The 12,893-nt window shown below is 42.1% G+C and overlaps 1 protein-coding gene across 1 annotated transcript in view; it reads right to left on the reverse strand.

The window, feature by feature from the left end:
- Positions 1 to 5,987: 5,987 nt before the first annotated feature.
- Positions 5,988 to 12,893, reverse strand: part of LOC307119673 (uncharacterized protein) — a 54,206-nt gene continuing 47,300 nt past the window's right edge. Inside the window, exons 2-3 of the mRNA XM_079806092.1 lie at positions 8,528 to 8,776; positions 5,988 to 7,993 (exon numbers count right to left, since the gene is read on the reverse strand). Coding sequence (XP_079662218.1) covers positions 6,891 to 7,993; positions 8,528 to 8,612 — 1,188 coding nt within the window. The 5' untranslated portion in view covers positions 8,613 to 8,776 and the 3' untranslated portion in view covers positions 5,988 to 6,890. The remainder of the gene's footprint in view (positions 7,994 to 8,527; positions 8,777 to 12,893) is intronic.

Raw genomic sequence — 12,893 nt, forward strand, 5'->3', positions numbered from 1 at the left:
CGCTGCTCGCATCAAGTTTAAGGCGCTGACGCTTGCCTACAGAGCCACCACGCGCTCAGCTCCTGCATACTTTGACTCCATTCTACAAATCCACACCCCCACCAGAAGCCTTCACTCAGCTAAGGAGCGAAGGCTTGTGGTACCATCACAGAGAGGCAAAAAATCCCTTTCCAGAACATTTTCATTAAACGTTTTCAGCTGGTGGAACGATCTTCCCACCGCCATCCGAAACGCTGATTCGTAGACTACATTCAAAAGTCAACTAAAAACTCATCTCTTTCATGAGCACTTAACCTCTTAAAGAAAAAAAAAACTTAACCTCTTTCTCCTCCTCTTTCCCTCCCTACTCTAGCCTGTGCTACACTGAGAAATGTACACAGACTAAGTATTTCAGGCACTTGTTGCGCTCACTCGACTCTTCACGACCAATCGCTTATTGTACCCCCAAGTTGTGAGTCGCTTTAGATAAAAGCGTCTGCTAAATGCATAAATGTAAATGTAAGTGTGAACATATTATACATTTGTTGGAGACATAACCTGGAATACAATTTAATTTACATTTATTTATTATTTATTACATTTACAATTTACATGTTAAACATACCATTATTTTATCATTACCATTGATCACTAACTATAAAATTATACAAGGGCAATTACACACAATTTTAAAAAATAAATAAAATTCAAATTTCAGGGTTATAAAAGGATGACACGCTAGCGTTTTTGTTGTCCCTAACCTCTGACATGAATAAGTGCAAGAAAAGCATTTTGAAAACTTCTGGAAATTATCCCCTTCCAGTGCCGTAACATGCATCTCGACGGCATAAAACTCTCACAATGAAATGCGTCTGCGCGGGCAAAACTGCTGTGGGGTAAAACTGTGGCTCTGCAGTCAGACCCTTCTCGAGACTTTCGGTGACACTGGGCGGAGGTTACATGAGGATAAGTACATTTTATTTATAGAGCACATTTAAATTCAGCTTACACTGACCAAAGTGCTGTACAAAACAATCATAAAATACATTTTTAAATTTTTTTTATGAAAAATAACATGAATATTCACGAGTTTCCTGTTTTGTGTTAAAGCTCCACTGAAATTATTAGCGCACACTCCTCAGCTTACATACAGGTCATGTTCAGCGTTAAACGAAGTTAAGCTCATATTCTAAGTGTTATTTATGCACAATAGTTTATATGTATATTGTGTTATGTGGTGTTGTTTGTTAGCTGGTTGATATAGATAGATAGAGATAAATAAATACTTTATTCATCCACTAGGGAAATTCAGGTTTCCAGTAGTTACAATTAAAACAGTAAAACAGGACAAGCAGCCCAAAACGTACTCCGTTACTCTCGTAACCTCGGTTCCCTGAGAGAGGTCTCTCATATTGCGTATGGGAAAACTCCTTTTCTCGAGAATATGAAGCAAAACTTTTATTCATATAAGTATCTATGTAAAACGCAGTGCCGCTGATTGGCTGTGCTGCGGCAACTGCAGGAACCTATGGCGAGGTGGCTGAGAGAGCGAGCCAATGGGGGTCGCTAGAAAAACCCGCCGAAAAGGGTCTCCTAAATTAGCATATTGAGGCTATAAAAGACCGTGCTTCACCATAGGAATCAGATTTTAAAAATCGACTGAAGCGATACCTGAGAAGCAGCAATACCCGTAACGCAATACTCGTTCCCTCTCTCAGGGAACCGAGGTTAAGAGAGAAACCGAGTACATTCCCTTTCGAGAGGTCTCTCATATTGCGTATGGGAACCCAATTTAAAACGCTGTGCGTGCTGACGGACCCAACCTGGTACGAGGAACCAGAGACACATGAAATGGACAGTAATGAAATCCCTGGTTAAGCCAACGAGAGTGGGCCTATAAAGGGAATTAAAAAGGCCAGATAGTATCGGGCCGTATGAACACCTGACCGGACATAGTTGGGCCTTATGGTATAATGTAACAGATGCTTGTGAAAACAATTTGTACATGAATAATGGGACACGATACGGGCCCATAGGATTGTGATAGAGCCTCTAGATGGAGAAAACTCCCACTTGCAAAGCAGGAACTTCCAAATTATAGAATCTGATAAAAGTGGACGGAGCGGAGATGGTGGTCCAGTGGGTTAAACCACTGAACTGATGTTGCTGGTTCGATCCCAGCGGTCACCACCAGTGTGTCCTTGAGCAAGGCACTTTACTCCACATTGCTCCAGGGGGATTGTCCCTGTAATGAGGGCACTGTAAGTCGCTTTGGATAAAAGCGTCTGCCAAATGCATGTCAAGTCAAGAGGCCCAGCCTGCCGCCGCACAGATATCTTCCATAGAAACGCCACATGACCATGCCCATGACGAGGCCATGCCTCTAGTGGAATGGGCTTTGATGCCTATAGGGCAAACGAGATCTTTAGACTTATAAGCCAGTGAGATAGCGTCCACTATCCAGTGTGACAGTCTTTGTTTCATGGCAGCACAGCCTTTAGTGCGCCCACCGAAGCATATGAAGAGCTGATCTGACTGCCTGAAAGGGGCGGAGCGCTCTAGGTATATTCTCAATGCTCTGACTGGGCACTTTGGGTACATAATCATGTCTCAGTTTGAGGACAACCTTGGAGTCATTAGGCCCGAACTCAAGACAGGAAGCACTTATGGAGAGTGCATGTAGATCACCCACCCGCTTAACTGAGGCCAGTGCCAGCAGAAATGCGGTTTTGAGTGACAGGTGCTTTATGCTCGCAGACTGAAGCGGTTCGAAGGGGGAGCCCTTCATAGCCTCTAATACTGTGGCAAGGTCCCATATAGGGACTGAGGGGGGGGGGTGAGGCGGGTTCATTCTCCTGGCCCCTTTAAGAAAGCGTACGATAAGCTCACTTTTCCCCAGTGATTGTCCCGCGACTTGAGCGTGATAAGCTGCTAGGGCGGCAACGTATACTTTGAGCGTGGAGGGGGAACGACACGCGTCCAGTAGCTCTTGAAGGAAGACGAGCACTTCTGCCACCTCGCACAAATGTGCGTCGAGGTTTCGTGCTGTACACCAGTTAGAAAATACTGACCATTTAAGAGCATAGAGCTGCCTGGTTGCGGGGGCTCTGGCTTAAGAAATAGTATTCAGAACTCTTTCAGAGAGGTCCCCGGGTATCTGTTGATGGGCCATACGTGGAGGGCCCATAGTTCGGGACTGGGATGCCAGATTTTTCCTCTCTCCTGCATGAGGAGGTCCCTCCTCAGCGGAATAGGCCATGGGGCTGTGTCTGACAGCTGAATCAGCTCGGAGAACCATATCCGTTTCTTCCATAGCGGGGCTATTAAAAGCACAGTGGAAACTGTCTCTCTGATCTTTTTGATGGCCTGTGGCAGCATCCCTGTTTGCAGGGAACTGGGAGACCGAGAGGGTGAGGTGGGGGTCCGGCCGAGGGACCTAACCACCTTCTTTTTCTCCCTGTGGCTTCGGGGGCTCGGGGTTCAACACAGCCTTGGGTCGAGGTCCCCGTCACTCAGGCTGTCTGCTGCGGTTAGTTGAACGAGAGCGCTGCCGTGTCCTGGAAGTAGAGCGGGTCCGTGAAGTCATCGGCGCCGCCTTAGCAGGCTGAGGGGGCGGAGCTTTGGCTTGACGACCAGAGGAAGAGCTGGAGCGTTTAGGCAAAAAGTGCCTAATAGCTTGCGACGCCTTCTGCGCTTCCGTGAAACGCTCAGCAAATCCCACTACTGCCGGATCGAAAAGACCAGTGGTGGAGATGGGGGCATCCAGGAAGGAGGCCTTGTCCGAGTCCTTCATCTCGGTTAGGTTCAGCCACAGGTGTCTCTCCAAAACTGTCAGGTTGGCCATGCTCTTTCCTATGGACTGTGCGGTGGACTTAGTAGCGCGAAGGGCTAGGTCCTTGGCGCTGCGCAGGTCCCTCAGAGTCTCGGAGTCAGGAACAGACTCGTCCATAGAACGGAGAAGTCTGGCCTGAAACACTTGAAGAACGGCCATGGTGTGGAGCACCGAGGCAGCCTGGCCGGCGGAGGCATATTCTCGGCCAGCGAGAGCTGAAGTGGCGCGGCAAGGTTTCGAGGGGTGTTGAGCCCTGGCCTGCCATCCTCTGGAAGAGGGCGGGCAGAGGTGTGCAGCGACGGCTTCTTCAAGGGGAGGAAGACTCTCGTAGCCTTTTTCCTTTGCGCCGTCAACAGTTGAGAGCGCTGGGGAAAATGCAGACTTGGAGCGAGCCGAGTAGGGCGATTTCCACGATCGCTGGTTTTGGCGCTTGTGGCGGTCTGCGTCGAAGAGGGGGGCTCCGAGACAGAATCTGACCACTCGCTGTCAGATGCAGCCATAGAAAGGCTGTCTTCGTCCTCCTCTCGTGCTGGTCCACCGAAGGAAACGGAACAGGCCGCTGCAAGGGAGGGGAGCTGTTCTTCCTGGGTGAACATGACCGGCCAGCCGCTCAAACGCTCAGGTGGCCTCTGGTCGCAACGCTTTTTCCTGCGTGGTCCAAGAGGCGCGGGCGGGGCGGGAATCTGGTCGAAGATGGCGAGGCGAGTCCTCAGGGTCTGCAGCGCCATCTCATCACACTCGGGGCAGACGAGTAGCTGGAACGGCAGGTGTTGAAGGCAGAGACCGGGAAGGAATCCGACGTCCTCAATGCTGCAGGGTTCTGCTGGTTGCTTGTTGACGGTGGTTGCTTTATTCCGGAGGTCAGCGATGGTGTCGCTGAAGGAGATAAAATCTGATTCCTATGGTGAAGCACGGTCTTTTATAGCCTCAATATGCTAATTTAGGAGACCCTTTTCGGCGGGTTTTTCTAGCGACCCCCATTGGCTCGCTCTCTCAGCTGCCTCGCCATAGGTTCCTGCAGTTGCCGCAGCACAGCCAATCAGCAGCGGCACTGCGTTTTACATAGATACTTATATGAATAAAAGTTTTGCTTGATATTCTCGAGAAAAGGAGTTTTCCCATACGCAATTTGAGAGACCTCTCAAAAGGGAAACGATATTATGCCTTGCTCACAAGGATGAATTAAAAAGTCGTATCGCCTGAGGAACAAAATATGTCCTCAGTCTGTCTGTAGAACAGGACAGGAACAGCATCCTGTTGCTGAAGGTGCTCTTCTGCTTAGAGATGGTACTATGCAGTGGGTGATGGACATTGTCCACAATGGACAAAAGCTTGCTAAGGGTCCTCCTCTCTGCCACAGTTGTTAAGGAGTTGAGTTCAACACCCATCACAGAACCAGCCTTCTTCACCAGCTTGTCAAGCCGTGCGGCGTCCCTCTTCTTAATGCTGCCCCCCCCAGCATACCACAGAATAGAAGAGCACACTAGCGATGACCGTCTGGTAAAACATCTGCTGCAGTTTTTTACAGATATTAAAGGACCCCAGCCTTCTAAGGAAATAGATTCGACACTGTCCCTTCCTGTACAGGGCATCAGTGTTCTTGGACCAAGACCCTCTGTAAAGAGTGTGTTTAAATAAAAGTGTTTTGTCTAATTATATGTCATGACTTCTCCTCGTTTCAGGATAAAACTTTAACATAGAATCAGTTGCAATTTTTTAAATCAAAATGAAACTACTCTCATGATTTACTTTTAACATTTACAGTAAATGTGCAAATGATGTGTTGCAGCAAACATGGCTTATCTGGGCTTAAAACTTATCTAGGGCCAGTTTTGTCAAAGATGTGGGACAGTAATCACTGGCGCCTCTGAATGTGAACCTAATGTGGCCAACAAATGGCATAGCAAATATGGCCAGAGTATATTACACCAAAATGTAGGTGGGTGTCTAAAGTGACCCACATTTGATATGGCAAATATGACCTACATAGTTAATAATAATTTGGATCACTTTTGGCAAATATATGGTACAGTTGAGCTGTTAGGGCAAATATGCCCTAAATATCATAAAACAGACATGGCCAGAATTCTGGTTTGGATGCAGCAATAATGAAGGACAAAAATGAAATCCAACTCTTTGTGTGATACAGAAATCTGATCCTTTGGTTGACAATAATACTGTACATCCCAAACATATTTATTACAGTATTAAGAAAGAGTGATGAGTGACGTGAGGAACTAATACACACATGATGATAACCTAGATGACGAACAGCTGTGATGATTAGTGTTCATTAAATACATCAATCAAGACAAGATGTTGTTTCTGTTTTATTTCTCATTACTGCATGTATCAAAAGACAAATTAGTACACAATTAAATGACATGAATATATCTAATTCTAGAAAGAACTATTTAGACACAATCCAATCCGACTTTATTTACACTGTGAGAGTTGTTGACTATTGAGTGGAAAAACTTGTCGCAATTCAATTAATATTTATTTGTACAGCGCTTTTCACAATCCATATCGTTTCAGTGCAGCTTTACAGAAACTGCATTTGTCTACATTACAATTTAGAGTGATCTGTTATCAGAGGAGACTGTGTCCAAGTTATGCATTTCAGAAATATACATATACAAATCACGCAGTTAGCTAACAATGTATTAATTTAAGCCAGAAACCGTGAGCTCATTGAAGTATTTATTACAAGTTGTCAACATAATGATTACAATATATAGAAAATATGAGCACATGTAAGGTTTTTCTCCAGTATGAATTTAAGATGAGTAGACGTAATAAAGCTCTTCCCACAGTCCCAACACACATGCTCTCTCACTCCATCATGTGTTTTCTGGAGCAGTTTAACATTTTTCAGTCGTGAAAAACTCTTTCCACAGAGAGAACACAAATGAGGCTTCTCACCTGAATGAACAATCAGGTGTTGTTTTAGATTTGATGGCGATTTAAAATCTTTACCACACTGATCACAGTAAAATGGCTTTTCTTCAGAGTGAATAAACAGATGCTTTTTTAAACCTGTTGGATCTCTGAAACTCTTCTCACACTGAGTACAGTATTACGGCTTCTCTCCAGTATGAACTCGCTCATGTGTTTTCAGGTTTCCAGACTGAGCGAATCTCTTGTCACAGTATGAGCACTTGTAAGGTTTCTCTCCAGTATGAGTTCTTTGGTGCTCTTTCAGCTGACTAGTTGTACCAAAGCTCTTCCCACAGTCATAACACACATGATCTCTCACTCCATCATGTGTTTTCTGGTGCAGTTTAAAATTGCTCAGCCATGAAAAACTCTTTCCACAGAGAGAACACACATGAGGCTTCTCATCTGAATGAACTATCAGGTGTTTTTTTAGATATGATGATGAAAGGAAACCTTTCCCACACTGATCACAGTTAAATGTTTTTTCTCCAGAGTGAATGAGCAGATGTTCACTGAGAACTGATGATCGAGAAAAACTCTTTCCACACTGATCACACTTGAATGGTTTTTCTCCAGAGTGTATGAGCAGATGTTCACTGAGAACTGATAGGCGAGAAAAACTCTTTCCACACTGAGTGCATGTATACGGCTTCTCTCCAGTATGAACTCGCTCATGTGTTTTCAGGGCTCCAGAATGAGTGAATCTGTTGTCACAGTATGAGCACTTGTAAGGTTTTTCTCCAGTGTGAATTCTTTGGTGCTGTCTCAGAGAGTCAGCTCTAGTAAAGCTCATCCCACAGTCACAACACACATGATCTCTCACTCCATCATGTGTTTTCTGGTGCCGTTTACAACTTTCCAGTAGTGAAAAACTCTTTCCACAGAGAGAACACACATGAGGCTTCTCACCTGAATGAACTATCAGGTGTCTTTTTAGATCTGCTGATAATTTAAAATCTTTACCACACTGATCACACTTGAATGGTTTTTCTCCAGAGTGAATGAGCAGATGTTCACTGAGAACTGATGTTTGAGTAAAACTCTTTCCACACTGAGTGCATGTACACGGTTTCTCTCCAGTGTGAACTCTCATGTGTGTGTTAAGGTGTCCTTTTCTCCTGAAACTCTTTCCACACTGAGAGCAGGTGTGCAGCTTTTTGGCTTTTGTTTCTTGAGTTTTGAAGTCACAGAGTTTCTTTACATCATTTAGTTTGTGTTGTTGCACCTTCACTTCTGTCTGGTCTAAAATAAACATATAAAGTAGTCAGAATCAGTTCAATGAGGTTAAATGTGAAAATTAAAAACACTTAGCAGAAAACAAGACAGTCTGTGTGAGTATAAAGTATCGGTAACACAATAAGGTTTCATTAGTTAACATGAACTAATCATGAACTGCACTTCTACAGCATTTATTAATCTTAGTTCATATTAATTTCAACATTTACAAAAGTTGTATTTGTTAACATTTGTTAAGTAACATGAACCAATAATGAATAGCTGGATTTTTATTAACTAACATTAACCAAGATAAATATTGTAACAAATGTATTGTTGATTGTTAGTTAATACATTAACTAATGTTAACAAATGAGACCTTATTGTAAAGTGTTAAAGTATCTTTAATGTGCAAAGGTCAGTTCTGTCATTCACTACGATTAAAACTGATTGAAAATGATAATTTAGATGCATTTCTCTATCATTTATCATCCATATACTGATTATTATTTCACAGCTACTAAAGCAGTCAATAATGAAGAATGAAGAATGGACACCAACCTATTTGTTCCTCAGTCTCTTCATGTTTTATTCTGGATGGTTCTGGATAACTCATGTCTTCAATCTCCTCTTTAATAAACTCCATCTTTAACAGTCACACAGATTTCAGCAGCTACACCTGGAGTTTGTCCTTCTCTTGTAGGATGATGGGAATATTCCCAGTATTTATTGGTGAATTGTTGTGGGAGGGGCTTCACTGCAGGTGTGAACTGTGATCACTGTGAGATACTGACGCCCACAGGACCAGATCTGGAGAAATCAAAGAGAAGTTACTGAATTTATACTGAATTACCAGAGTTGACCAGACCTGGCTAAAAAAAAAATATTTTGTTAATATTTTTTTCTGAAGAAAGACAAATATAATTAAAGCTGCGAGCAGCGATGACGGGCCCAAGCCGGTGGCACCGCCACGCCGGTGGCATCAGCTTAACTGTGCACGGCAGGCAATAGGCATTTAAAATGGGAAAACATAAAAGGACTATGTCAAAGTCATCTGAATTCACCACATTAACTGCAGCAGTTGGTGCTGCTATGACCACAACAGCCACATCTATGAGATCAATTAAATTTATATGAATTTCATGTCAGATTATGTCAAAGGTCAAATTGGAATGAGTTCAGAATACCATTCGAATGCTGATGTTGTTTTATTCTAACACTTCTCTTCATGTGTTTTTGAGCTACCTTAGCTACCGTTTGTGCACCAATCTTATGCACCATAAAACATGCTTTCATTTCAATATGGGTGGTCCAATAAATTCTTTTTAATAAAAAATGTATAAATGGAGCCAAATCACAGAAACTGCAAAGATGATTTTAATATCAGTGTCAGGTAAGAGTAAGATGCGTGTCTACATTTTATGGAAGTTTATTATAAATAGCCACTTTTATAAAATCATGTGAAATTTATGTTTTAATACATTTATATTATATCAGTAAATAATTAATTTAAAGACATGTGCATCATACGTGATCTTGGCAAACACATCACATGACGTTTTTATTTTAAGTGATAGTTATTTGTGATAGCCTATGTGAAAGGGTTAAATTATGATCAAAAGAGAAAGGCACACACACACACACACACACAATGATAGAGTGAGAGTGAGGGGGAGGGGAAGGACTGAGAGAAAGGCACACACACAAACTCACAGGGTGAGAGAGAGACCCCCCACACACACACACACACAGATAGAGAGGGGGAAGGGGAAAGACAGGCAGATGGCATTCCATAGACTTAATGGTTTGTATACTGTAAAAACTGTACATTCTATCCCTCTACACTACCCCTAAGCCTACATATCACACACACACACACACACACACACACACACACACACACACACTACCCCTAAACCTACCATCACAGAAAACATTCTGCATTTTTACATTTTTATTAAAAAATTGTTTAGTATGCTGTTAAAGCTATTTTTATTTACGGGGACACATGAAATGTCTTCATAAACCATGATTATGTTGTAATAAACACCCCTCCAACACACGCATTTCTGAGGCTTTGCCCATTTCCACTGACTGACATCTCTGATGTGTGTGTTGAGTTTCAAGCAATTTCAAGCATGCTAAGAGAAATTATACAAATATTCACGTTCAAACCAAAATATCTGACTTCCTGTTGGTCAGAGCTAATGACTGTAAAGTAAAAAATTAACTAATTAATCACATTTTTTTCTGTAATTAATCACGATTAATCGCAAGTTTTTAATATTTTAAGTTTGTAATATTTTGATATTGTAATAATTTCAGTTACTCTCCAAATTAATTTAGAAACAATTTAAAGACAGCATATTGTAAATATGTGTTGTATTGTCATTTTTTATGAATGAAGACCAGTATCACTGATACTAAATTCTCTATGAAACATTAATGACGTTACATTACAGTATAACTGAAAGCTCCCAATTTCAACATTTATTAGTCTTTAAAAAACAACTTTTAATTTAAGTGAACTTAAAAAAATCTTTAAATAAACCCAAAATAATAAATGTTATATTTACCCATGGCCTTCCCTGTTATACAGAAATGTAATAGTTATCAAACCTTCCTTAACTGCATAAATAATAAATGAAATATAGATGAATCATCATTAAAGCTACAATTTTCTCTGTTCCCGTTGTTCTTTGATGAACATTAATGACAGGCATCATCAGTGCTCCTGTCACTTTAAGAACAACCGCGGATCTCACGCGCGGTCCCGCGCATCTCATTTCCTCACAACTCTTTAAAGTTCATTTAAGACGTTATTTAACTAATTTAAGACAGTATGGGAATACTCAAAATCCTCTGTGTTATTGTTTGTTCAACAGCAAAAGAGAACTCGATGTGAGCAGGAAACTGACGCGAGTCTATCTATGCGTCGAGTGTGTGTGTGTGTGTGTGTGTTTGTGTGTGTGTGTGTGTCAGTGTCCCTTGATTAGCTGACATGAGACGCATCCACACAGACAGGACACTGACACACACACACACACACACACACACACACACACACACACACACAGACAGGACACACACACACACACACACACACACACACAGGACACTGACACACACACACACACACACACACACACACACAGACAGGACACTGGCATACAGCGCGCGCTCTTGTGTCTTGTCGCGCTTGGAAGCATTTACATGAATAGGAGCGTGATCATGTAACGCTAAGCAAAAATGGATATAAAAACGGACGCTGTGTTATTTGCGTTAAATATTTTTAATGCGTTAAGCTTCCGTTTCACGTTGACCGAGTTTGGTGGAGATTGAATAAATCACCTACGAGGAGAACGTAAAAACTTAGACCCTGAATTATACAAATATTCACGTTTAAACAAAAACTTTCTGTGAAAAAAGACACTTATAAACAGACACTTGTAGAAAATAATGTGAATTTTTTTTTTAAATAAATTTGAACTATGTCAGTATGAATTTAAAGACAAATGTGTCAAAAGTGATCTTTGCAAACACAGCACATGACCTTCTGTAAAGCACATGTATAGAAAACACACTCACACTCCTGTTTTAAAAAAAGAGTTCTGTCTGAATGAGTACATGAAATCACGGCTGTCAGGTGAAAAGAATTGTAACTCAAATGTCATTTAGAAAATGAGTCCTGTACTGATATAGTGTCATAGTTCATGTCCACATTAACCACTACGTTGTAATACAATACCCATGTCATCATACACATTTGTGTCCTCATAAATCACATAAGCAAGCACAGAGAGAGAGAGAGAGAGAGAGAGAGAGAAAGGGAGTTTCAAAAATAATACAACACTGCCCCCTTTTGGTGATAGAGGGGAGGGCACACAAACAGTCAAAAACATTATTAAACTTTGACATGTTGCCATGGCAGCATTATTTGAAATATCAGGAATTCATTCATATGTCTCTATCTGTCATGTTTTCACATTATACTGATGAAGTTTGAAGTCAATCGTGTGAAAATAAGATGGTGATTCAAAGCATTTTTGAAAGTGACACACTTCCTGCTGCCAGTTGGTGGCGCTATAACTTTGACTCACAAAAGTCATATCCATGTGATCGGCCTCTTACAACGAACACACAGCTGAAGTTTCATCCAAATCAGTCAATGTTTGCACAAGTTATTACACACTTCCTGTTTACCTTTTCTCGCCATAAATTCGTTGCTTCGCCACGGCCAAACCGTTTAAGATATCAAAAATCCGTTCGCAATTTAGCATCCTCTGTGTCTTGACTTCATGCTGACCGAGTTTGGCACTGATTGAAACAATGGCCTCGGAGGAGTATATTAAATTCCAGAGCATGTGTTTTCAGAACAACCCATATTAGCTCACTTCCTGTTGGGCTGACACGTAACTTAGAGCACGAAAGTTGTTTGGCCCGATGAGGTCTATATGTGTACCGAGTTTCATACATGTACGTGCAAGTGTGTTTGATATATAGACCAAGTTTTCAGACACCACTTTAGGGGGCGCTGTCGAGCCCCCCTGCCACGCCCGGGTACCAGCTTCAGCCCGGCTCTGATGGCCGCGCATTCCGATGTGTGTGCAAAGTTTCAAGAGTTTTTGAGCATGGTAAGGGCCCCAAAAGTGCCCGAGAAGTCGATAAAATAATAATAATAATAATAATAATAATTAAAGCTGCGAGCAGCGATGGCGGGCCCAAGCCGGTGGCACCGCCACGCCGGTGGCATCAGCATAACTGTGCACGGCAGGCAATATGCATTTAAACAGGATAATTTTTTTAAATCGCTCGAATATGTCACATTTACCGCTGCAGCTGGTGCCACTATCACCACAAGCCACACCCATGATGTCATTTAAATGTAGATGATTTTTAATGTCATGGGATGAAATAGATCTCTTTC

The sequence above is a fragment of the Gobio gobio genome, assembly GCF_949357685.1.
Source record: "Gobio gobio genome assembly, chromosome: 23".
NCBI lineage: Eukaryota > Metazoa > Chordata > Actinopteri > Cypriniformes > Gobionidae > Gobio > Gobio gobio.